This window comes from Xenopus laevis, chromosome 5L (genome assembly GCF_017654675.1).
Source record: "Xenopus laevis strain J_2021 chromosome 5L, Xenopus_laevis_v10.1, whole genome shotgun sequence".
Classification (NCBI taxonomy): Eukaryota; Metazoa; Chordata; class Amphibia; order Anura; family Pipidae; genus Xenopus; species Xenopus laevis.
The window spans coordinates 28,267,294-28,290,355 of NC_054379.1; the positions used below are offsets into that span (position 1 = coordinate 28,267,294).

The 23,062-nt window shown below is 36.6% G+C and overlaps 1 protein-coding gene across 2 annotated transcripts in view; it reads right to left on the bottom strand.

The window, feature by feature from the left end:
• The window catches only part of LOC108716574 (kinesin-like protein KIF16B), a 163,066-nt gene that overhangs the window by 13,553 nt on the left and 126,451 nt on the right, over positions 1-23,062 (bottom strand). For both annotated transcript variants that reach the window (XM_018262802.2, XM_041562627.1), the window contains 3 exons: positions 16,295-16,417; positions 13,982-14,071; positions 2,929-3,012 (listed from right to left, as the gene is read on the bottom strand). In XM_018262802.2, coding sequence (XP_018118291.1) covers positions 2,929-3,012; positions 13,982-14,071; positions 16,295-16,417 — 297 coding nt within the window. The remainder of the gene's footprint in view (positions 1-2,928; positions 3,013-13,981; positions 14,072-16,294; positions 16,418-23,062) is intronic.

Here is a 23,062-nt window from a genome sequence, read left to right on the forward strand (position 1 = left end):
ATTAAGTCTCTACAAAATAACCAGACTCAGATTTCACAGTGTGTGCGAAGAATAACTGTAGCGCCTCTGTATTACAACCTTTGCCTCAAACTGGTTTTTATTAGCAAGCATTAATCAGCAGAACTCCTGTCTGATTAGCTGAATGTCAGATTTAATCAAACAAAGCGAACGCTAAACCAAATTACAATCTTTACATCTACTTGTGAATTAATACAAGGTTTCACCTTTTAGCTCTGCCCTGACATCTTAATTGTAACAGGCTCGGCTTGATTCCTTAAAGGAAAACTATACCCCCAAAATGAATACTTGAGCAACAGTTTATATCAAATTAAGTGGCATATTAAAGAATCTTTTCATATCGATATATATATATCGATATATTTCCCTTTTACATCTCTTGCCTTGAACCACCATTTGTGATGTGTGCTGCCTCAGAGATCATCTGACCAGAAATACTACAGCTCTAACTGTAACAGGAAGAAGTGTGGAAGCAAAAGACAGAACTCTGTCTGTTAATTGGCTCATGTGACCTAACATGTATGGTTTGTTTGTGTGCACCGTGAATCCTACGATCCCAGGGGGCGGCCCTTATTTTTTAAAATGGCAATTTTCTATTTATGATTACCCAATGGTACATACTACTGAAAAAGTATATTATTATGAAAATGTTTTATTTACATGAAGCAGGATTTTACATATGAGCTGTTTTATGCATTATATATTTATAGAGACCTACATTGTTTGAGGGGTATAGTTTTCCTTTAAACAGAAATTTACGAATTACTAAAATAAAAGTATTAAAGGGGTGGTTCACCTTCAAGTTAACTTTCAGCATGTTATAGAATGGCCAGTTTTGAGACAACATTTCTATTGGTCTTCATTTGTTTTTCTTCTGGCTCTTTCCAGATTTCAAATGGGGGTCACTGACCCCATCTAAACACCAAACACTACAAATGTATTGATATTGCTGATTTTTATTACTCATCTTTCGATTTAGACCTCTCCTATTTATAGCCCAGTCTCTTATTCAAATCAGTGCATGGTTACTACGGGAATTCGGACCTTACCAAGATTGCTGAAATAAACAAGAGAACGGCTGAATAAAAAGCTAAATAACATTAATAATAAAAAATGAAAATCAATTGCAAATTGTCTCAGAATATAATTCTCGACATCATACCAAAAGTTAACGCAAAGGTGAACAACCCCTTTAACACCCTCTTCCAAGGTGATAGCAGTTACATTTATCAATATATTACTGGGAGTTGCTATTGCTAGTTTGAGCGACTCACTTAAACACGTTAAACCCCAAAAAGGGAACATGAAGTAAAAATAAAGCAGAAAATTAGATTATAATAACCAGAATTTCGATTTTCTGCAAATCTATTATTCATAAAAGGGGTTGTTCACCTGTAAATTAACTTTTAGTATTATGTAGAGAGTGCTATTCTGCCCGGGTCTTGGTGGCCTTATAACAAATCCAGGCCTGCAAAAGCAGGAATATGAATACAGGAAGGCCTAAATAGAAAGATAAGTAATAAAAAGTAACAAAAATAAAATTGTAGCACAGAGCAAAAGTTTTTTCCTGCTGGGTCAGTGACTCCCATTTGAAAGCTGCAAAAAGTCAGAAGAGGAAGTCAAATTATTACAAACGAATTAAAAAGCTAAAAAAAATAAAAAAAATAATTGAAAAGTCATTAAGAATAGGCCATTCTATAAAGGGGGTTATTTTTTTTAATAAAATCGGAGTTTGTTAAACCCCGAGGATCGAAAAGTCAGAATCAGAAAATCCGCAATCTCAGACCTGTCGAGGTTGCAGATAAGTCAATTGGAGAAGTCCCAATGATATTTTGATGTGCACTGGGTTTCGTGCAATACCCCGAAGTTTTAAGGTGAAAAATCAAAAAAAAATCGTTAACATCGGATGAAAATTCCGAAAAAATCTTGAAAATCTGATTTTTTTTTCCCAGCAAAGCAAATTTTCGGGAAAATGTAATAACAAATATGAGTAAAAACCCGAGCGGATTTGATCGGAGTTTGTAGCAGAAAATATTCAGACTTTGAAAAATAACCCACTAAATGTTTACAGAATATAATCGTAATAATCATCATGAATCACAGCTTTTTATGTATTTTCAAGACATTTGAGGAGTAAAGATTTTCAGAGGAACAACCCCACAATTAGCCCCAAAACATCCGTTTGTGGAGCTTATCAAGCATAACTTTTGATCATTTTAGGTTTTGTATAAATCTCACAAATTGCAGAACTTTGGACTAAGGTGTGTCTAATTGCAATGCATTTAGCAGGGAAGCTTTCATAAACACAATGTACCTGCAATAACATCACATTATCAGGGGTCCCCAACCTTTTTTTTACCCCTGAGCCACATTCAGATGTAAAAAAGAGTTGGGGAGCAACACAAACATGAAAACAGTCCTTGGGGATGTCAATTAAGGGCTGTGATTGGCTATTTGGTAGGTCCTAAGTGGGTTGGCAGCCTATAGGAGACTCTGTTTGGCAGTACACCTGGTTTTTGTGCAACCAAAACTTGTCTTTATACCAGGAATTAAAAAAATAAGCACCTGCTTTGAGGCCACTGGGAGAAACATCCAAGGGGTTGGTGAGCAACATGGATCTACCGGTCGAGAATCACTGGTCTAAATCATATATGGTTTTTAGAACTCAAGCATTAATAAATGGCCTCTAAGGGAGATTAATGTGCATGAATTACTTTGAGATACAGAACGTTGTACGTGGTGAGTGAGTTTACAGAATCTCTTTCCTTCACTTTGTTACAGTAAATCAGAGTGCCACACTCATTGTTAAATGCTGTTGGAATCAGGGAAGAGCTAAAATTACAATTTTAGGATTATGCCATCTATATAACCACCAGAATAGTTACGTGAAACATTTTCGCCAAGGCTTACCTCTAAGTGAGTTCTACGCTCTGCAATAACTCGTTCATCTTTGTTTCCAAAGAGCTTCTTTGGGGGAAAAACTAAGGCAATTAGCTGCAAAAGACAAAGAATCAATGAATCAGTTGGCAACACTTGCTACCATTTGAGAAGAAATAAACGGTGCATTGCAGGACATTAGAGTACAGGTATGGGATCAGTTATCTGGAAACCCGTTATCCAGAAAGTTCCAAATTACGGAAAGGCTGTCTCCCATAGACACCATTATAATGAAATAATCCAAATTTTTTAAAAATGATTTCCTTTTTCTCTGTAATAATAAAACAGTAGCTTGTACTTGATCCCAACTAAGATATAATTAATCCTTATTGGAAGCAAAACCAGCCTATTGGGTTGATTTAATGTTTACATGATTTTCTAGTAGACAATGTATGAAGATCCAAATTACGGAAAGACCAGTTATCCGGAAAGCCCCAGGTCCTAAACATTCTAGATAATAGGTCCCATACCTGTATTAGTTTTTTTAAGCGATTTGAGGTTTTTCAAGTTTTTTAAATCAAGCAAATCGATTAAAAGAAAACCAATTTTTTTTAAAGAGAAATAAACCCTAAAAATGAATATGGCTAAAAATGCCATATTTTATGTACGGAACTTATTGCACCAGCCTAAAGTTTCAGCTTGTCAATAGCAGAAATGATCCAGGACTTCAAACTTGTCACAGGGGGTCACCATCTTGGAAAGTGTCTGTGACACTCACATGCTCAGTGGGCTCTGAGCAGCTGTTGAGAAGCTAAGCTTAGGGGTCGTCACTAATTATCAAGCAGAAAATGAGGTTGGTCTGTAATATAAGCTGATGCTACAGGGCTGATTATTAAATTCTGATGCTAGTTGCACTGGTTTCTGTGCTGCCACGTAGTAATTATCTGTATTAATTACTAATCAGCCTTATATTGTGACATTTCTATTCTATGTGTACTGTATATTGTGAGTGGGTCCCTAAGCTCAGTAAGTGACAGCAGCAGGGGAGCATGTGCAGTGAATCAGCAGAAAAGAAGATGGGGAGCTACTGGGGCATCTTTGGAGACACAGATCTTTACTGCTAAAGGACTGTGGTTGCCTTGGGCTGGTACAGAAGCACAAAACATAGGGGCAGATTAATCAAAGGTCGAGGTGAAATTTCGAATTGAAAAACTTAGAATTTCGAGCTATTTTTTGTGTACAACTTTGATTCGAATTTTGACGTTTTTTCAAATTCGAATCGAAGTTGTACACAAAAAATAGCTCGAAATTCTAAGTTTTTCAATTCGAAACTTCACCTCGACCTTCACATTTTTTTTAAAGTACTGTCTCTTTAAAACTTCGACCATTCGCCACGTAAAAGCTGCCGAAGTGCTGTTTTAACCTATGGGGGACCTCCTAGAACCTGTATGGAGGCAATTGGGGGAGTTGAGGAGATCGAAAGTCGAAGTTAAAAAAATTTGAATCAAAGTACGATTGAAGTCAGATCGTACCATTCGAAGTAGAGCGAATTTGGCCCACTTCGACCCCAAAAAACCTCCTCGGTTGGTCTTTTTGAATTTGACCTTTGATAAATCTGTTGAGTTGAGTTGTTTAGCTTTTTTTCAGCAATGTGGTTGCTAGGGTCCAAATAACCCTAGCAACCATGCATTGATTTAAATATGAGACTGGATTATGAATAGGAGAATGCCCCAATAGAAAGGTGATTAATAAAAAGTAGCAATAACAATAAGGGGGTTAATTATCAAAGGTCGATTTGTGATTCGAGTTTTTGATGGTATTTTATTAATACCCTCAAAAATCAATATCAGGTTTAAGAAAAAAAAAAACTTGAATTTTTAAAATCCGAAATTACACTAAAACCTGTGGAGGTTATGTAGAAGTCAATGGTCCTTGAACCATTTGAAGATGTTAATAGAAATCATATTATCTATCAAACAAACAGAATGCAGAAGAATTCCCAACAAACAAATCCATCTTACAATTTATCAAACCAGAATGTTTTGAAGTTTTGAGTTTTGTCAGAATGTAATCGAACGCCATGACTGGGGGCAGCTGGGAAATTGACAAAATGTCTAGCCCCATGCCAGATTTTAAAACTGAATATAAAAAAATCTGTTTGCTCTTTTGAGAAATGGATTTCAGTGCAGAATTTTGCTGGAGCAGCACTATTAACTGATTCATTTGAATTTTGTTTTTCCCATGACAGTATCCCTTTAACTATCCAAATATTTGCTCCCCATGCAAATCACATGCATTCATACAGTTATTTTCCAGTTCAGAAAGTACATTTCTAACTCCTAAATTGGTTGTTTAGTGAGCAGTAACTATCGCAAAATGTACAACAACTGGCAAATCAAAGGTTTTTTTTTATGCAGCATATACAAGTTAATAACTTCTATTTTTTATATTTCACAAAGCTGATGATAATCTGATTTAAATCTTAGTATTTCTACACGTGCGGAAATAAAATTTTTCATGTCAATTGTCATCTAATGATGAAGCGAGGGTGCATTTCATGTACTTGTAAAAGAACAAAGGGAACAAAAGAGAAAGGGGAGAAAGTGAATGTTTGAGACTAAAGAGCTTGAAGTCATTTAAATGCATTTGTAACGGGTTCCTAATCCAGAACAAATAAAATGAATACCAGAAAATGTCTCACATAATAATTATAAAAATAAAACAAAGAAGCACCTGTAACTAGAGATGAGCAAATGTTTCGCAGCAGAAATGACGCTCATAGAGTCCATTGGGAGAAAAAAAATGATATGCGGCCAAAAAAATGTGTCACCCACAGACTTTAATCGATTTTGGCAAATATTTGGCGAAACGGGTCAAATTCACCCATCCCACACCTTTTGTCCATAAAATATGAACTGCTAATGAAATCTTCAAATATGTTAGAGGTATGCATCACTACTCAACACTACTAACAGAACACAAGTCATATACCTAAAGGATAAGTAAGCCTTTGCTTTTAAAATCCCCTAAATTACTCTAAATAGCCCCAGAAAAACATGCCTTTCTCCCTGCATTTAGTTTCATTTCATTTCTCTGATACAAGCAGCTGAACTGCAGCTCTTTTAGCAACTTCCTAGTTTAGCGTAATGCTCAGGCCCCTGTAGCTTTCCTCTCTCTAACTATGAAGACCTCAAAGAGGCGTCTAAGAGGCCCATGCCTGATTGATTTAAATTGGACCAGAGGCAGTGAGCATGCCCAGTAGGCAACTCTTTGAGGTCTTCATAGTCCAAGAGAGGAGAACTTAGGGGAAGTCTTTAAAAGAGCTGCAGTTCAGCTGTGTGTAACAGAGAAACTAAATAAAACTAAATGGAGAGAGAAAGGCATGTTATTCTTACGAAATAGACCACATCTGAAAAACCTGAGGTTCTGAGCATTCTGGAGAACAGTTTCCATACCTGTACATTATTTTACAGGTTAACTCTGTAACCGTTTTTCTTGTGACATGGATAAAAAGATCCTGGTACTGAATACTCTGACCAAATCAGCATATATTTTTCCCCTTATTTATCAATACATTTTCCCGAGAATTTCCTGTTCAGGAAAAATTCTAAAAAATAGTGGAAAAAAAATATCGTACAAATTTTTCAGATTTCCCTTAAAACTCAGATTTTTGCCCAAAAACCACAAAATTTTAGGATTATTGCACGAAACCCAGTGCAGTTCAGGATATCTTCAGGACTTCTCCCATTGACTTCTACATGAACTCGGCAGGTATGAATTGGAGTACTTTTTAATTCAGACTTTTTCGACCCTTGGGGTTAAATAAATTCTAATAAGTTTTTTCCCACTAAAAATTTGGAATTAATAGTAAAATATAGTATATGTTATTAAATAATACCCTAAAACTACTAGAAAATCATTTAAACATTATATAAACCCAATAGGCTGGTTTTGTTTCCAATAAGGATTAATTATATCTTAGTTGGGATCAAGTACAAGCTACTGTTTTATTATTACAGAGAAAAATTGGATTATTTGGATTAAATCGAGTCTATGGGAAATTGCCTTTCGGAGCTTTCTGGATAACGCGTTTCCGGATACCATAACTGTACTATCATTTATTATGATAGGAATCCATATCATCACTTTCATATAATCTGGCCTATAAATATGGCAGCTAATTGGTTCACTACAAAGGAAAAGCTGTAAGCGTCAGGGCACACACTCAGATTCTGGGAGATTATTCGCCCAGTATCAAATCTCCTCTTCTTCAAGGCGACTAATCTCCCCGATTTGCCTTCCACCTAAAAGAATGTAAATCACCGGCGGGATGGCACTCGGAGCAATTCGTTTTCTGAAGTCGCCCGAAGTTTCCGCGTGACTTCGGAAAACGTAGTGCTCCGAGTGCCATCCCGCCGGGGATTTACAATCTAGCTGGTGGGAGGCAAATCGGGGAGATTAGTCGCCCTGAAGAAGAGGAGATTTGATGCTGGGTGACTAATCTCCCCAAATCTGATAATGTGCCCTGACACTAAAGACATGAATGAAATACGGGGTGTTACTAGAGATTACATGGCCGATGTATTAATGTTCTTTTTTTCACTATTTGTAGTGCTAAATATTTTTTTAAAACACATTACAAAGTAAAAAAAAAGGGAAGTAATATCTACTTTTCTGTTTTGGGGCAATAGACAAAGCTTTACTCTTTTTTATTATTATTTTCAAGAATGTCGAGATATTTGCTTACGGCAATTTATCGGTGAATATATTTTATGCCGGATACAATTTCAGCCAGATCCTGTATCATTTTGTGAAAATGTTATTCAGCATTAAAGTTCACCTGACAATATGATTCAAAGTGAAAATAAAAAGGAGGAAAAAAAAGTAAAAAAAAAAAAAGTAGAGAGAATTTCTTAGCTATAATGGTATCATAAGCTATGAGTTCCTTGTCTTTGTCTACATAACCAGTTTTTCTGTGTTAGATTCACTATCTCATTAAAAAGGAAAATATTGGTAAAAAGATGACTTGAAATACCAAGAATAATTCCTATGTCACTTTTATTGGGAAAGCGATGCCATCTTATATTAAGTTAATTACTTCACCTTCAAGGCTGCAATGGATTACATGACTTTTGTCGCCTGTTTCTTGACAGGGAGTTCAAATGTAGCTAAAAGAATAAAGTGAAGCAGGCTTCGTCTACAGCCGTAGGAAATGTCTGGCTTTGCTTTCTTCTTAGAAATGAAAGAAGGAGCTTTGCCTGGTTTTACCGTTTGAAGACTTGACAAAAGTAACTCCCCCAAACCTCTGCATAGGAAATACATAAAAAACCTCAAATTTTCAAAAATAAAACTTCCAGCAAATCTAAAACGTAAGAGGAATTTGTGTTTTCAATATGTATATTCTAAAAAGAAGTGTCTGAACATGTACAGGTATGGAACCTGAAAATCGTGTAAACATCAAATAAACCAAATAAGATGGATTTGCTTCCAATAAGGATTAATTATATCTTAGTTGGGATCAAGTACAGGGTACTGTTTTATTATTACGGAGAATTATTTTAAAAACAATGTGGATTATTTGGATAATATTAAATTAAAGATGTAAAAACCATTTAGCAATATGCCGAGCTTGAGAAACTTTAGTGTGAAGTTCAAAAAAGTGCTAATCTTGATAACAGATCAAGGACAGAGTCACAAAATGCAAGTTGAGGTCAATGCTAGTCAAAGGCAAAGACCAAAGAGTATGATCTCTGCTTGGCAACTAGCTCAGCATTGCCAGTTGGCTCATTTTAATTGATAGAGGTATGGGATCTGTTATCCAGAATGCTCGGGACTTAGGGCTTTCTAGATAAGGGATCTTTCTGTAATTTGATTTCCATACCATTATTTTGCTAAAACATGATTTAAAAATTAAGGGGGCCCATTTACCTACCATCGAATTTTGTTTTTGTCCACAAATCTCTACAAATTCGTGGTTTCCTGTTTTGTTTTTTTTTAAAGTTCTAACAATTTAAAATGTATTCAATGTAAAAACCACAAAAACTACTAATACAAAATGTCCCCAGGTAAAGTTGTAGAGGTCCTATAGAAGTCAGTGGGAGCTGCGTTGATCCTATTGGACCACTTTAAATCAATTTGGACTTTTAGAGGCTTTCAAATGTTTGTTGTTTTGCTAGGAATTGTCCAAAAAACTTCTAGGAAAGTGAGAGTAAGGATCGTGAACATAAAAGATCCATCACTAATTTCAACCCAAAGGAGGCCAAAACACTCGCGCCCATCCACGACTGACTTCCGGGTTCCTTTTATAGACCCGTGCCGCCCCTTCGATGACATTACAAAAGGGGGACGAGCAGGCGCACAGCTATAAAATCGGAAGCCGGCAGTTTAGATGGTGGCTGGGGAGAGCAGGAGGAAGAGCTCGACCCAGACCCGTCCACAAATGGTGGTACGAGGTCGGCCCGAACCCCTGGGTCCTGCGGGTATTGGGCCGGCCCACACATCACTAACCCGTAGGGAAGCATTTTTTTTTAGCACAAACACACCAGTGCAAGTGACTTCCCATCCTGTCCCCACCCAGCCCACATCCCACCTCTGCCCGCCCATGACTCAACTCCGCCCCACCAATGCCCACCCTGACTCCACCCACTCCCCGCTACGACTTGCATCACAGGTAAGAGAGTGGCTAGGGAAGAGGGTATTTTTATTAGCTATATTAGGAAGCAGAACCCACAGTCCGGGCCCCCCTGCTTCCTCTATAGTTACGCCACTGATGATAAGACAAGAAATTTGTGATCTCGGAGAAGTTCACTTGATGGCAGCATGGTTTTCTAACAATGTATTGCAATGTGTCTGGCCACACAGAGGAGCTGACACACTTGTTGGTTTTATATTGGCTATAAAATGGTTGTTTTATTACGGATATTATAAGAGGAAGGATCGTTGAGCCAAAACATGTAGTGCAATTTTTCAATAAAAGGATCACTGTTTGATTGATAAGGTTCTACCAGAGCGATATTGCTGGAATTGTGAACCCTTTAACATTAGTGTCTGCGGCCATACCTTTACCATTCTGTTTTGGGAAAATCAAATGGTGAAACTTTATTATTCTGTGACATAATAAGAAAATGCTTTCTCAGGGATGATCTGTTTATAGTGGAGTACAGTGAGGTAGGTCTGTGGGTAACATGCTCAATACATTTGCCTATGAGCAGATGCTGGTTGACAATGTTACTGCTGGGACCTTGAGGTGACCTGTTCTCTGGTATCTTACCTATTATTAGAAACCTCCATAAGAGCGCTTATTTTGCATGGGTAAAACTTGGTCTAATACTAAAGTGTTATAATGCTGCACAGGAAAAAAAATCATTAACCTTTTGAAGGTGGTGGTGGGGGGGGGGACTGTTCCTTCCTGATAGGAATTTGATATGCTTTCATAGTCATCAGTCTTTTAAGAATGGCAGCTTAAAGGTTGAGTGTGTGAGTCACTAATTTTTCATGATGATAAACCGTTTCATCCTTATTCATGATTTAGAATATGAACATACAGTCACTTTTCATCTCAGCTGTCAGCAGCCTCTTTTCACCAGAATAAAATCTCACGCGTATTATAAGGAAATGTTAAGGGTCACGACTGAGCTAGATACAGATCACTGCATCATATAACAAACATGTCACTGGCTGCAGTAAAAGAGACAGCTGATTTGTCAATCCTGCCCTTTATATATATCACAAATATCATTGGATTGTCATAAACGCTGACAGGGTACAGACAAAGATCTTCAACCTGAGCTTCCTGTATACAGAGAAGAACATGCAACATAACTGGATACTCAAGGTATTGCCTCCACAAGAATAAGAGAAGGTTCTAAACAGAATTCTGTTTCACATAACTTTAAGGAGGTAATTTATTAAAGTGGACCCGTCACCCAAAAAAATTATTCCAAATCTTATTTTATCATATTAGTCAAACAAAATAAACTTTAATTACAGTGTATAAATTATTTGAATCTTGTTTCCATCAGTCTGGGAATTCATAATTATAGCAAGCAGGCAGGAGCCATTTTGTGGACACTGTTATTAAGACAAGCCTTGCATCATCTCAGAATCTTGTTTGTGCACCAGAATGGGGGACACTATGTCCATCCCCATGCCCTGGCTACACAATTAAATGTTTATGAAAATGGGGGAATGTGGGGAGAGCAGTGACATCTAGGAAATGCTGAATGGAAAGTGAAAGTAATTGCTTGCCCCGCCTCTATGCTTAAGGCATAGAGGAGGGGCAGGTAATATTTGATTGACAGCTGATATTTTTAAATGAGTTTACAACAGCTATGAACGCTTTAATAAAAAAAAGAAAGAAATTGGATTTCATATTTAATTTGAAAATGACTTTTATTATACAGATTTTTATGTCTGGGTGACGGGTCCACTTTAAGGTCAAGTTTTAGAGGTTTGTGAGGTTTTTTTGTACTTTGAATAAACTGACAACTCGAATGGTTTCTAATTCATGAAAAAGCTTGAATGGAAAAAAACTTGAATCAGTGTAGTCAGGGTGAAAACCCCAAAAACTTGAATCGCTCAAATTAATAGAGTTTTCGAACGAAACCCACTGAAAAAACTCCAAATGTCATGAAGGCTACAAACGTATTCAAATGGTTTAAGGGACCTCTGCCACTGGCTTCTACATGACCTCGACAGGTTTAAGCAGGAGTAATTTTGCATTCAAGCTATTTCCAGTTTCGGGGTATAATTAATCTCGAAAAATTTGAGTTTAGAAAAAAATATATGTTTTTTTTTTACCCAAAAATTCGAGACTTGAATGAAAAATACCATTGAAAACTCGATTTTTTCAAGTAAAAATCAACTTGACTTTTAATAAATAACCCCCTAAAAGTAGCCAAAATAGCAGCATAGAGAACTCCAAAGAGCATAATCTACTTTATTGTTTAACTATTCTGCACACAATCCTGAGGCAAAGTGACAAGGCATATTCTCTAAGATTAGATATAATTATGTGATGATTTATGCAAATATGGGATTAATGTGCTGCGGTGCAGTAGTTACAATGTTAAATTGCTTAACCTTTATGTCCTTGGATTCCAAGAACTAACACACACACACTTAGGGGCTGATTTACTAAAACTCGAATGTCTCTCTTTTTTTATGAAAATAAAGTCGACCAAACTCCCCTCCACTAATTGAACTCATTTATTAATACTTTTTCTCGAAAAAAAATCGGAGTGACAGTCGTCAAAATCGATTTGCATAGTATGACTGACGCTCCGAAAACTCTTATAGAATTTTAAATTCGAAAACTGGACTTTTTCTAATTATTGCATGAAAACCCAGACTTTTTTTGGATTATCCAGTGCAGATCACAATGTCAAGAAACAATTTATGGACAACTGCCATTGGCTTCTACATGATCTAGACAGGTTTAAGATGCAATATATTAACATATGGATTTTTAGCAGCTTTGGGGTATGATAAAGCTCTAAGTTTTTTCCAATGAAAAAAACTCGAGGTTTAATAAATGGGCCCCTAAATCTATGTTGGATGGTACTAGATACCATGCCATCTTAAAAACAAAATAACTTAAAGCACTTGTTAACAATGTACTTTAGAATGGAAACACTTTCACAGGCAAGCTGCCCATGTTCAATGAATTCTAAAAGTCTTTGTATAAATGTAAGTGGCATGGGACTTCTAACCTCTTCTAACAGAGACTTGAAAAAGAAACTTAACTAAAAGCACTGGCACTGCAACAAAGACATTAGTAATTCTGCAAGAGACCTAGCTGATTTTTTTTTTTTTTTTAGAAGACAGATCCCATTAGCCCATTGATCTAACTAAACCGACTACAAGTATGGGATACGTTATTCGGAAACCTGTTATCAAGAAAGCTCTGAATTATGGAATGACCATCTCCCATAGACTCTATTTTATCCACAGAATATAAATTTTAAAAAAAATATTTCCTTTTTCTCTGTAATAATAAAACAGTAGCTTGTACTCGATTCCAACTAAGATATAATTAATCCTGTTAATTTTCTAGTAGACTCAAGGTATGAAAATCCAAATTAAAGAAAGATCCGTCAGAAAGATCCACTGGAAGAAACATCCAATGGGGTGGTGAGGAACATGTTGTTCCCGAGCCACTGGCTGGGGATCACTGATCTAATCTGTTCAGAATTCTTTTTTCAAATGATAAATTATTATGCATCAGTTGAATCCATTAAAATATTAACATATTGTGTAGCACTATATATATATATATATATATATATATATATATATATATATATATATATATATATTCGAAATCCAAAGGTGCACTCCGTTGACTCAGTAAAGCCCTGGGTGCCAGCCAAAGTAGGTGAATATTTGCGAAAAAGAGCGACACTCACAGGTTATTTTCAATGCAGGTAAGTTGTGTTTTTATTCCACTCAACGTTTCGATCTCCCACAGGTATCTTCGTCAGGAGATACAAAAAAACAGCCAGACCCATTCTGCTCTGAAATCACTTTCTTAAAAGAGCAAACTGATTTTTTTATATTTAATTTTGAAATCTGACATGGGGCTTGACATACTGACAGTTTCCCAGGAGCCCCCAGTCATGTGACTTGTGCTCTGATAAACTTCAGTCACTCTTAACTGCAGTGATCATCATCCCCCTCCCTTCCCCCCAGCAGCCCAACTACAGAACAATGGGAAAGTAACCAGATAACAGCTCCTTAACACAAGATAACAGCTCCCTGGTAGATCTAAGAACAGCACTCAATTGTAAAATCCAGGTCCCACTGCAACAAATTCAGTTACATTGGGAAGGAGAAACAACAGCTTGCCAGAAAGCAGTTCCATCCTAAAGTGCTGGCTCTTTCTGAAAGCACATGACCAGGCAAAATGACCTGAGATGGCTGCCTACATGAATGAAGTCTTGGCTTGTGGGCTTCATATACTGACAAGCTCAAATATGTCTAATTCAGTGAATGACACCACAATGCCAGCTTGGCCATGAAGCAAATGAACTGAAAATTAATAATCCAAATATTTCTGAACTACATTTACATGACAAATCTTACACACCTCTGGGTATTTTAATCTGAATGTTTTATGCATTTCTCTGAAACGGCTGTAGCGTCTGAACACCGTCCATGTTTCTTCCAAGACTGTTATCTGAATAGAGATGAAAAAAAAGAAACAGTATTTTGAAAAGACACAATAATATGTTACATTAAAGGAATACCTTTCCTGCAAAATCCAGGTGGTCTAACACTGATGGAAGCATTTCATTGTTTAAAAGCATTCTGCAACAATAAACAGTGTGTCAGTTGTACAAAGCCTTTTTGGGGTGCATGCAATACATGTACAATTTTAAGGCAATAGGCACCCATGCCTATAAATAAGTTCCCAAACAGGCACGAAACATGTCAGAATTTTTGTCCCAATAAATATTTTTGTATTTTTACTTTTTTGTTTGATTTTTTGTAAAACTCTTAACATAACCAAAGCCAATACAAGCCCTTCCATTCATACAGTGATTGTCACAAGACCTCTGTGAATCCTCTGCTGGGCTTAGAATAACGCACTTTAGGGGACAAGTAGGACAAGGGGGGGGGTAGGTTTATGTGCCTTCCGTATGACTATGAACCTCCTCCAGCCTGCCCCTCTTGAATACAAGTCTTGCGAATACAGGCAGTTTTTCATTCAAGGGGCTAGTTTGAAGGTAGTGTGGAAAAAGTGCATTTTCTTCACCTTTTCCACACTGCTAGTCCCAAATAACCCTTGTATTATTTAGCTTTTATTTTAAATACAAGTGAAAATGTTTCTAAAACTATATCTATTTATCTGTCTGCTATCTATCTATCTATCTTAACATACATACTAAGTTGGAAATCTGGGCAGCAATCTGGATAATGAGGCTATGCACTTGGCAAGAATAATATAAATGCAAGTTATACTCTAAGGGGGCTATTTAAAAAGTCAGAATCAGAAAATCCGGCATCTCAGACCTGTCGAGGTTGCATATAAGTTAATGGGAGAAGTCTCAATGATTTTTTTGATGTGCTCTGGGTTTCGTGCAATAAATTTCAATAAATAATTTTTGGCGTTTTGGACCAAAAAAGCATAATAAATTGGAGTTTTTTCCTGCAAAGCAAATTTTCGGGAAAAATAATAATAAAATATGCTTTAAAAACCAGAGCGGATTTGATCAGAGTTTGTAGCAGAAAATGTTGAGATAAAATCTAACTTTGATAAATAACCCCCTAAATGGTACTGTGTTGTGCGTTACCTTAACTGAGAAAGATCTTGGGGTTTTTGTACAAGTTGTCTAATTCTGGGCAGTGTCATTCTGTGGCCACCAAAGCAAATAAAGTTCTGTCTTGTATAAAAAAGGCAATTAACTCAAGGGATGAAACATAATTTTTCCTCTTTATAGGTCCCTGGTGAGGCCTCATCTGGAGTATACAGTGCAGATTTTGACTCCAGTCCTTAAAAGGGATATAAATGAGCTGGAGAGAGTGCAGAGACTAAGTGCAACTAAACAGGTTGCAGGGATGCCCAACCTTTTGAAGCTGTGAGCAACATTCAGAAGTAAAAAGAGTTGGAGAGCAACACAAGCATGAAAAATGTTCTTGGGGTGCCAAATAAGTGCTGCGATTGGCCATTTGGTAGCCCCTATGAGGATTGTCAACCTACACTGAGGCTCTGTACACCTGGTTTCTATACAACCAAAACTTGCCTCCAAGCCTGGAATTCATAAATAAGCACCTGCTTTGAGGCCACTGGGAGCAACATCCAAGGGATTGGAGAGCAACATGTTACTCACAAGCTACTGGTTGGGGATCACTGGGTTAGAGGGATGGAAGACTTAAATTATGAGGGGAGACTGTCAAGGTTGGGGTTGTTTTCTCAGGAAAAAAGGCGCTTGCGAGGGGACATGATTACACTTTACAAGTACATTAGAGGACATTATAGACAAATAGCAGGGGACCTTTTTACCCATAAAGTGGATCACCGCACCAGAGGCCTCCCCTTTAGACTAGAAGAAAAGAACTTTCATTGGAAGCAACGTAGGTGGTTCTTCACAGTGAGGACAGTGAGGTTGTGGAATACGCTGCTGGGTGATGTTGTCATGGCTGATTCTGTTAATGCCTTTAAGAGGGGCTTGGATGATTTCTTGGACAGACATAATATCAAAGGCTACTGTGATACTAAACTCTATAGTTACTATATGTATGGGTATATAATTTATGTGAAGGTATGGAGGGGTGTGTGTATGGATGCTGGGTTTTCATTTGGATGGGGTTGAACTTGATGGACTTTGTCTTTTTTCAACCAGATTTAACTATGTAACTATTTATACATATACACACAGAACAGACATATTATCTTTACCTTTATTTCAAACTCATAATGTTCATCTTTTCCTTGTCCACAAAGAACATAGCGAGGGATGCTTATTCTGACAGGATCAGACAGATCATCTGGATTCACTCCCAATGATCGTGAAATCAACCGCTAATAAACAAGGGCAAAAAATTCAAGTTAATTTATCTGGAGCTGCAGGAAAACAGCATCATAAACAGCAGAGTATGAAGCAAGCTTTAAGCCTCGGCTACCTTTATTTGGCTTTCAATTCGATGGTGTCTGTGTCACACCTCACATCAAAATATTAAAATACTGCAACAACAAAGCAAGGAATCAGTTAACCGCAAATCTTTATAAAAGCAGTGAAGGCATACTATGGGGCAGATTTATTAAGGGTTTAATAGTAAATTTGAATTCAAATTTTTTCTGGCGTCAAATTCACACATTCAGATTTTAATCCCCCAACTCAAATGTCAATTAGAATGTGAGATTTATCACACCTTGACCATGGAAACAGTTTTAATTTGAATATTCGCCATCTGAAACCTGCCAAGTTTATTTACAAATCAATGGCAGAGGTCCCTTGAACCTTCCTAACATTCGAGTTTTTTTCGGAGGGAAAATTCAATTCGATTCATATTTGTTTTTTAGAGTCAAGACTATTTGATCGAATATTAGACGTTCACATTTTTTCTTAAATAACCTCCCATTCGAGTTCTGAGTATATTCAAATTTATTAGAGTAAAAAAAATGACATCAATTAGATATTTGACCTTTGATAAATCTGCCCATATATGTTTTGGGCCTAGCCCTGTCTTAAAGGGGTTGCTCACCTTTAAATTAACTTACAGTATGATGTTTAGAGTGATATTCTGTGATATTCTGAGACCATTTGCAATTATTCATTTTTTATAATTTGGGGGTTTTGAGTTCTTTAGTTTTTTGTATTCAGTAGCTCTCCAGTTTGCAATTTCAGCAATCTGGTTGTTAGGGTCCAAATTACCCTAGCAACTATGCATTGATTTGAATAAGAGACTGGAATATGAAAAGGAGAGGCCTGAATAGAAAGATGAGTAATAAAAAGTAACAATAAATGTGTAGCCTTACAGAGCATTTGTTTTTTAGATGGAGTCAGTGACCCCCGTTTGAAAGCTGGAAAAAAAGGCAAATATATAAAATAAATAATGAAGTCGAATTGAAAAGTTGCTTAAAACTGGCCATTCTACAACATACTAAAGGTGAACCACCCCTTTAAGCCACTGCGCCTGCACTGACCGATTCCTTGCTTTTTTTTGCTGCAATTCTCTAACACTTTTCAATATACCAGAGAAAACAAAATTCTATCCACAATAACATTCCTGTATGGTGTTTATATTCAATAACACATTTTCTCAGAGGACACAATTTGAAGAAAATGTGATATCATGGGAATGCCAAACATTGTGTCCAAAATAAATGACTTTAGGCACCACAAACTTCCAGGTCTTGCCCAATTACTCATGGTTAAACCCAGTAATTGGGTTAATTGAAAATCTCTTTTGTACCAATAATAGATTGTTGTAAAATTCTTACAAACTTTAAAGTTGAGGGATATAACGAATATGAATCTTAATTTGCATATGCAAATTATGGGTGGCGACGGAAAACGTGTGACTTTTTGGCACAAAACAAGGAAGTAAAAAATGTTTTCCCTTCCCACCCCTAATTTGCATATGCAAATTAGGATTTGGTATATGCCTCAACGTAAGAATTTTATATATATATATATGTACAAATGAACGCTTCAGCACACTCACCACTCGATCAGTGTCCCCGTGCTCTGCTTCATTAGGGGTGCCGCATCACCCCACAATCGTAGAAACAGTCCTTGTAAATAAAGAAGCGGCACTCTGGATCAAATTGCAAAAAGTGTATTAGAAAAATCACATCAGAATTGCGACGTTTTGGGCACAATAATGTCTGCCCTGCTCTGTCTGCCTATGACTTGATAAAGGGCAGACATTGTGACCAAAACGTCGCAATGGTGATGTGATTTTACTAATACAATTTTTGCAATTTGAAACCCAGTGCCGCTTCTTTATTTACAAGGACTGGAATTCTCCGTGTGTGCCATTGCCCTAAATCTTCAAATGCGTGTGATCATTTTCAACCTAATCTCATGACCTGTTTTATGTATCGCTGCACTGGAAAATTAGCATCTAATCAGTTTGAGACCCCTATTAAGCTCTAGACAAAAGATCTGCAGAAAATGTGAGTCTGGGGCTGTAGCCAATGTGGCATAACTGAAGAAGTGACAGATTCAAATGTTTTTAATTGCATATTTAATGCTCATTTATTTTTCTTCTTCTGATTAGGCAACCCAGTAGTTTGGATCACCCATTCAGACTTATATCGGGCCAAATTAGTTTTAAATGATAAAAACAAACAAACAAGAACTTCCAACTACTACAATCTATGTTACTGGATAATTATTTTTATACAGTAGATTCATTGGGGAAGAAAAAAAGAACAAGTTGAGTGGATGTTTTTAACGGAGATCATGGTTTGGTCACAGTGCAAACTGATGAAAGTGCGAGTGAAAGATCACACATGTATAAGTTGCAATTCACTAGAACCAGAGTTTTAAAGGAGACCTGCCACCCTAAGGAATACAGGTATAGTATCCAGTATCCAGAAACCCCCAAATTACAGAAAGACCGTCTACCATAGATTGAATTTTACCATACAATCAACATTTTTAAAAATGATTTCCTTTTTCTCTGTAATAATAAAACAGTAGCTTGTACTTGATCCCAGCTAAGATATAATTAATCTATTGGAAGCAAAACCAGCCTATTGGGGTTATGAATATTTACATGATTTTCAAGTAGACTTAAGGTATGAAGATTCAACTTACAGAAAGATTCGATATCCGGAAAAATCCAGGTCCCGAGCATCCTGGATAACATGTCCCCTACCAATATAGGTATAGGATCCACTATCCAGAGACCTGTTATCCGGAAAGCTAGGAAATACCAAAAGGTTATCTCCCATAGACTCCACTATAATAAAATAATTCACATTTTTAAAATGATTTCCTTTTTCTCTGTAATAATAAAACAGAACCTTGTACTTGATCCAAACTTAGATATAATTAAACCTTGTTGGAAGAAAAAATAGCCAACTGGGTTTATTTCATTTTTAAAGTATTACAATCCAAATTTCAGGAAGACCCCTTTTACTCAGAAAACCCCATGTCGCAAGAATTTTGGATAATAGGTCCAATACCAGTATTTCCAAATACTATTCTTTTGTGTTAGTGAAATCTGGAAAGTGAATCTTATTGGCGTGCCTCTGGCATAGAGGCTGGGGGAAGGCAATATATGCTTGACAGCTGGGTATGGATGTTTTCATTAAATGAAGAGTTTGGATTTCTTGGTAAATTTGAAAAATACTTTTATTATGTGGCTTTTTTATGTCCGGGTGACAGATCCCCTGAAATATAAAGTAATATAAAGTGTATGTTGCATATTAGCAAGCTCTTAATGATCCAATTTACCTAATCAATAGGAACACTGGCTATCCCAGGGCTTTATTTGAGCAAATGGCTTAACAATATATTTCTTTCAAAACTTCTTTTTGAAAGAAGTATCTCTAAGCCTTCTTACACAAGCTTGGGAACGTAGGTAAAAATGCCCATCTGTAAGAGGCTGAAAGAATTCATTTGACCTTCAGAACCTTGAATAAATAAATAAAGCTTTATAGTAACATAATAAGACGCGAACATGGATGCCAATAAAGCGCCTAAAACAATGTAACCCATTCTTTCAAAAGAAAATTATCAGTCAGTGAAGACCCATATCGAATAAACTATTGCTAAAGTGAGTAAAATAAATACCTCAAGCACATAAATGGTAAAATAAAAATGAAACTGTCAGTAAAAGATCAGGAGAGTAAGAAAGTTAATGGGAATAAGGAAAAGATGAACTTTTATGAGGATTTTGAGAGTATAAAAGATAGCAATATATTTCAGGGTGTATTTGTTCCCTGCTCAGGTACATCAATTCTAATCACCTGCTCAATGCTGCAAAAGAATAAATAGGGTTTCGACTGATAAAACACCTTGTCTGTCTCGGAACCATAACAACCATAAAGATGGCCAAGTGCTAAACTGAGCCAATAAAGTTCACTTATAAACCATTATTTTTCATTTGTATTCACTCTGTTTTATCAAGTTCAGTGACACAAGACTGTTGTGAAGCCAATATTCTGTCCTTTAAAAAGGGAATAATATGACAGCCAGGAAAATAGATCTCATTAATTCCTCACATGCTAATGATATCCAGGCAGGTCCATTGCAAAGCAATTTTATGAGGTCATTTGGGTCAAACAAATTCCCATCTATAGGGCAGATCTAACTTTTTACCACAGTGTTTGGGGGGCACAAATTTAAATCTCGGAAACTTGAATTTTCAAGATTTATTAAGCACAAGAAACTCAATAGCTTGAATAAAAAAAACCAGCCTCTAAAATCTGATGAGTTCATGTCAAATTCAATTGGAGTGTGTTGGCAAAATTCAAGCTATTTTTCAATTGGAGTTTTTAAGATTTGACAGACATTGAAAATGATGGGTAGACTGTGATTTAACGGGGTTCAAGATTTTTTCCCCACATTGAGGTTTTTTTAATTTTTGATCCACTATTTTGGATTCGGCCAACCCCCGAATCCTTCACGAAGGATTCGGGCCGCATACAGAATCTTAATTTGCATATGCAAATTAGGGGTGGGAAGGGGAAAACATTTTTTACTTCCTTGTTTTGTGACAGAAAGTCACGCGATTCCGTTTGGCCGTACAGAAGGATTCGCCCGAATCCAAATCCTGCTGAAAAAGGCCAAATCCTGAACTCGGTGCATCCCTAATTTTTGAACGAATTAGTATATTTTTCAATAGTTGTAATATTGGTGTGTAGGCAGACATCTAAGGTCATTTTGCCTGATCCTGTGCTTTCAGAATGAGCCAGCACTCCATGATGGAACGGCTTCCGATAACCCATTATTTCTCCAACTCAATGTAATTGAAGGACTCGCAGTGGGACTTGGATTTCTACAATTGAGTGCTATTCTCACATCTACCATTAAGTTGTTATCTTGTGTCAGGGAGCAGTTATCTGGTTACTTTCCCATTGTTCTGCTGATGGGCTGCTAGGGGGAAGGGAGGGGAGTGATATCATTTCAACTTGCAGTACAGCAGTAAAGAGTGATTGAAGTTTATCAGAGCACAAGTCACATGACTGGGGGCACCTGAGAAACTGAAAAAGTGTCTGGCCCCATGTCAGATTTCAAAATTAAATATAAAAACTCTATTTTGAAAAAATGGATTTCAGTGCAGAATTCAGCTGGAGCAGAACTTTTAACTGATGTGTTTTGTAAAAAAAAAACAATGATTTATATGTTTGAGACAGTGGAGTTGTAATTTCAACATGTAGAAATATATATAACAATATAATCTATGTCTAATCATCTGCTGCCCAGACAAACTGCGCAGGTACAAAAGAAAGCCACTGAAAAGAGAGGAAAAGAGGTTTCCCTATCATGTATGTGCTGTTGTCATGGAATTCCCAAATCTTTTTCTCAAAAAACAAAAATGCTGCTGGGAATAATTGTTAAAGGAAGAGTAACACCTAAAAATAATAGAATTTTAAAGTAATTAAAATATAATGTACTGTTGCCCTACATTGGTAAAAGTTATGTTTTTGCTTTAGAAAGACAACTATAGATTATATAAATAGGCTGCTGTGTAGCAATGGGGGTAGTCATTCAAGCTAAAAAAGGAGAAAAAGCACAGGCTTTGTAATAGTATACAATGGGATCCTGCAGAGTGCATCTGTTTTCTGCTATGTAAGCTGTGCTTTGAATGGCTGCCCCTATGGCTACACAGCAGCTTGTTTATATAAATATAGTAGAGTTTCTGAAGCAAACACACCAGTTGTACCAGTGCAGGACAACAGTACATTATATTTTAATAACTTTAAAAACTTACATTTTTTAGGTGTTACTGTTCCTTTAAACAACATGGCTAATGGCTGAAACTCAGGGTTGGACATTTGTACCTCATTTAAAGGGTTATTTATGTTTTTTTTTAAAAAATACTTCTGGGCATCTCACCCCCAGGAACCACACAATTTTTGATGGTAAAGCTTCATGGCTCACATTGGGAGAAATAGGTTGCACAAATGAAAAAGGTCCCAAAAGCTGAAGAGCAGTTGATGGCAAATACATTTACTTTATAACTAGGTTATAGGAAGAGGTTACAAAAATATCAACTTCAAACACTGTGGGGTAGATCAAAGAGTGAAGTTAGAGACCTCCACAGCCCGCAGGGTGAAATACTGCCTCTCTCCATTCATTTCTATGGGATTTTTAAAGGCGTATTTATCAAATGGTGAACTTTCATTATCACCCTGATTGATAAATATGCCTTTAAAAATCCCATAGAAATGAATGGAGAGAGGCGGTATTTCACTCTGCGGACTGTGTAGATCTTTAACTTCACTCTTTGATAAATCTACCCCTGTAACTCAAAAATACACATACTACTAGGGACAAAGTAATAAAAGTTGCAACGTTTGCCCTAGTTCTAATAACCCATAGAAACCAATTAGGTAGCATGTAAATGTCACGTTTGAAAACAAACATTCAATGCTATGGGTTACTAGTTCTACATCTTAATTACATCTGAGTGGGGGTGCCTATTTATCAAAATTGGACTTTGTGTAGTTCGAGGTTTTTGAAACCACAAATAAATAAATTTTTAA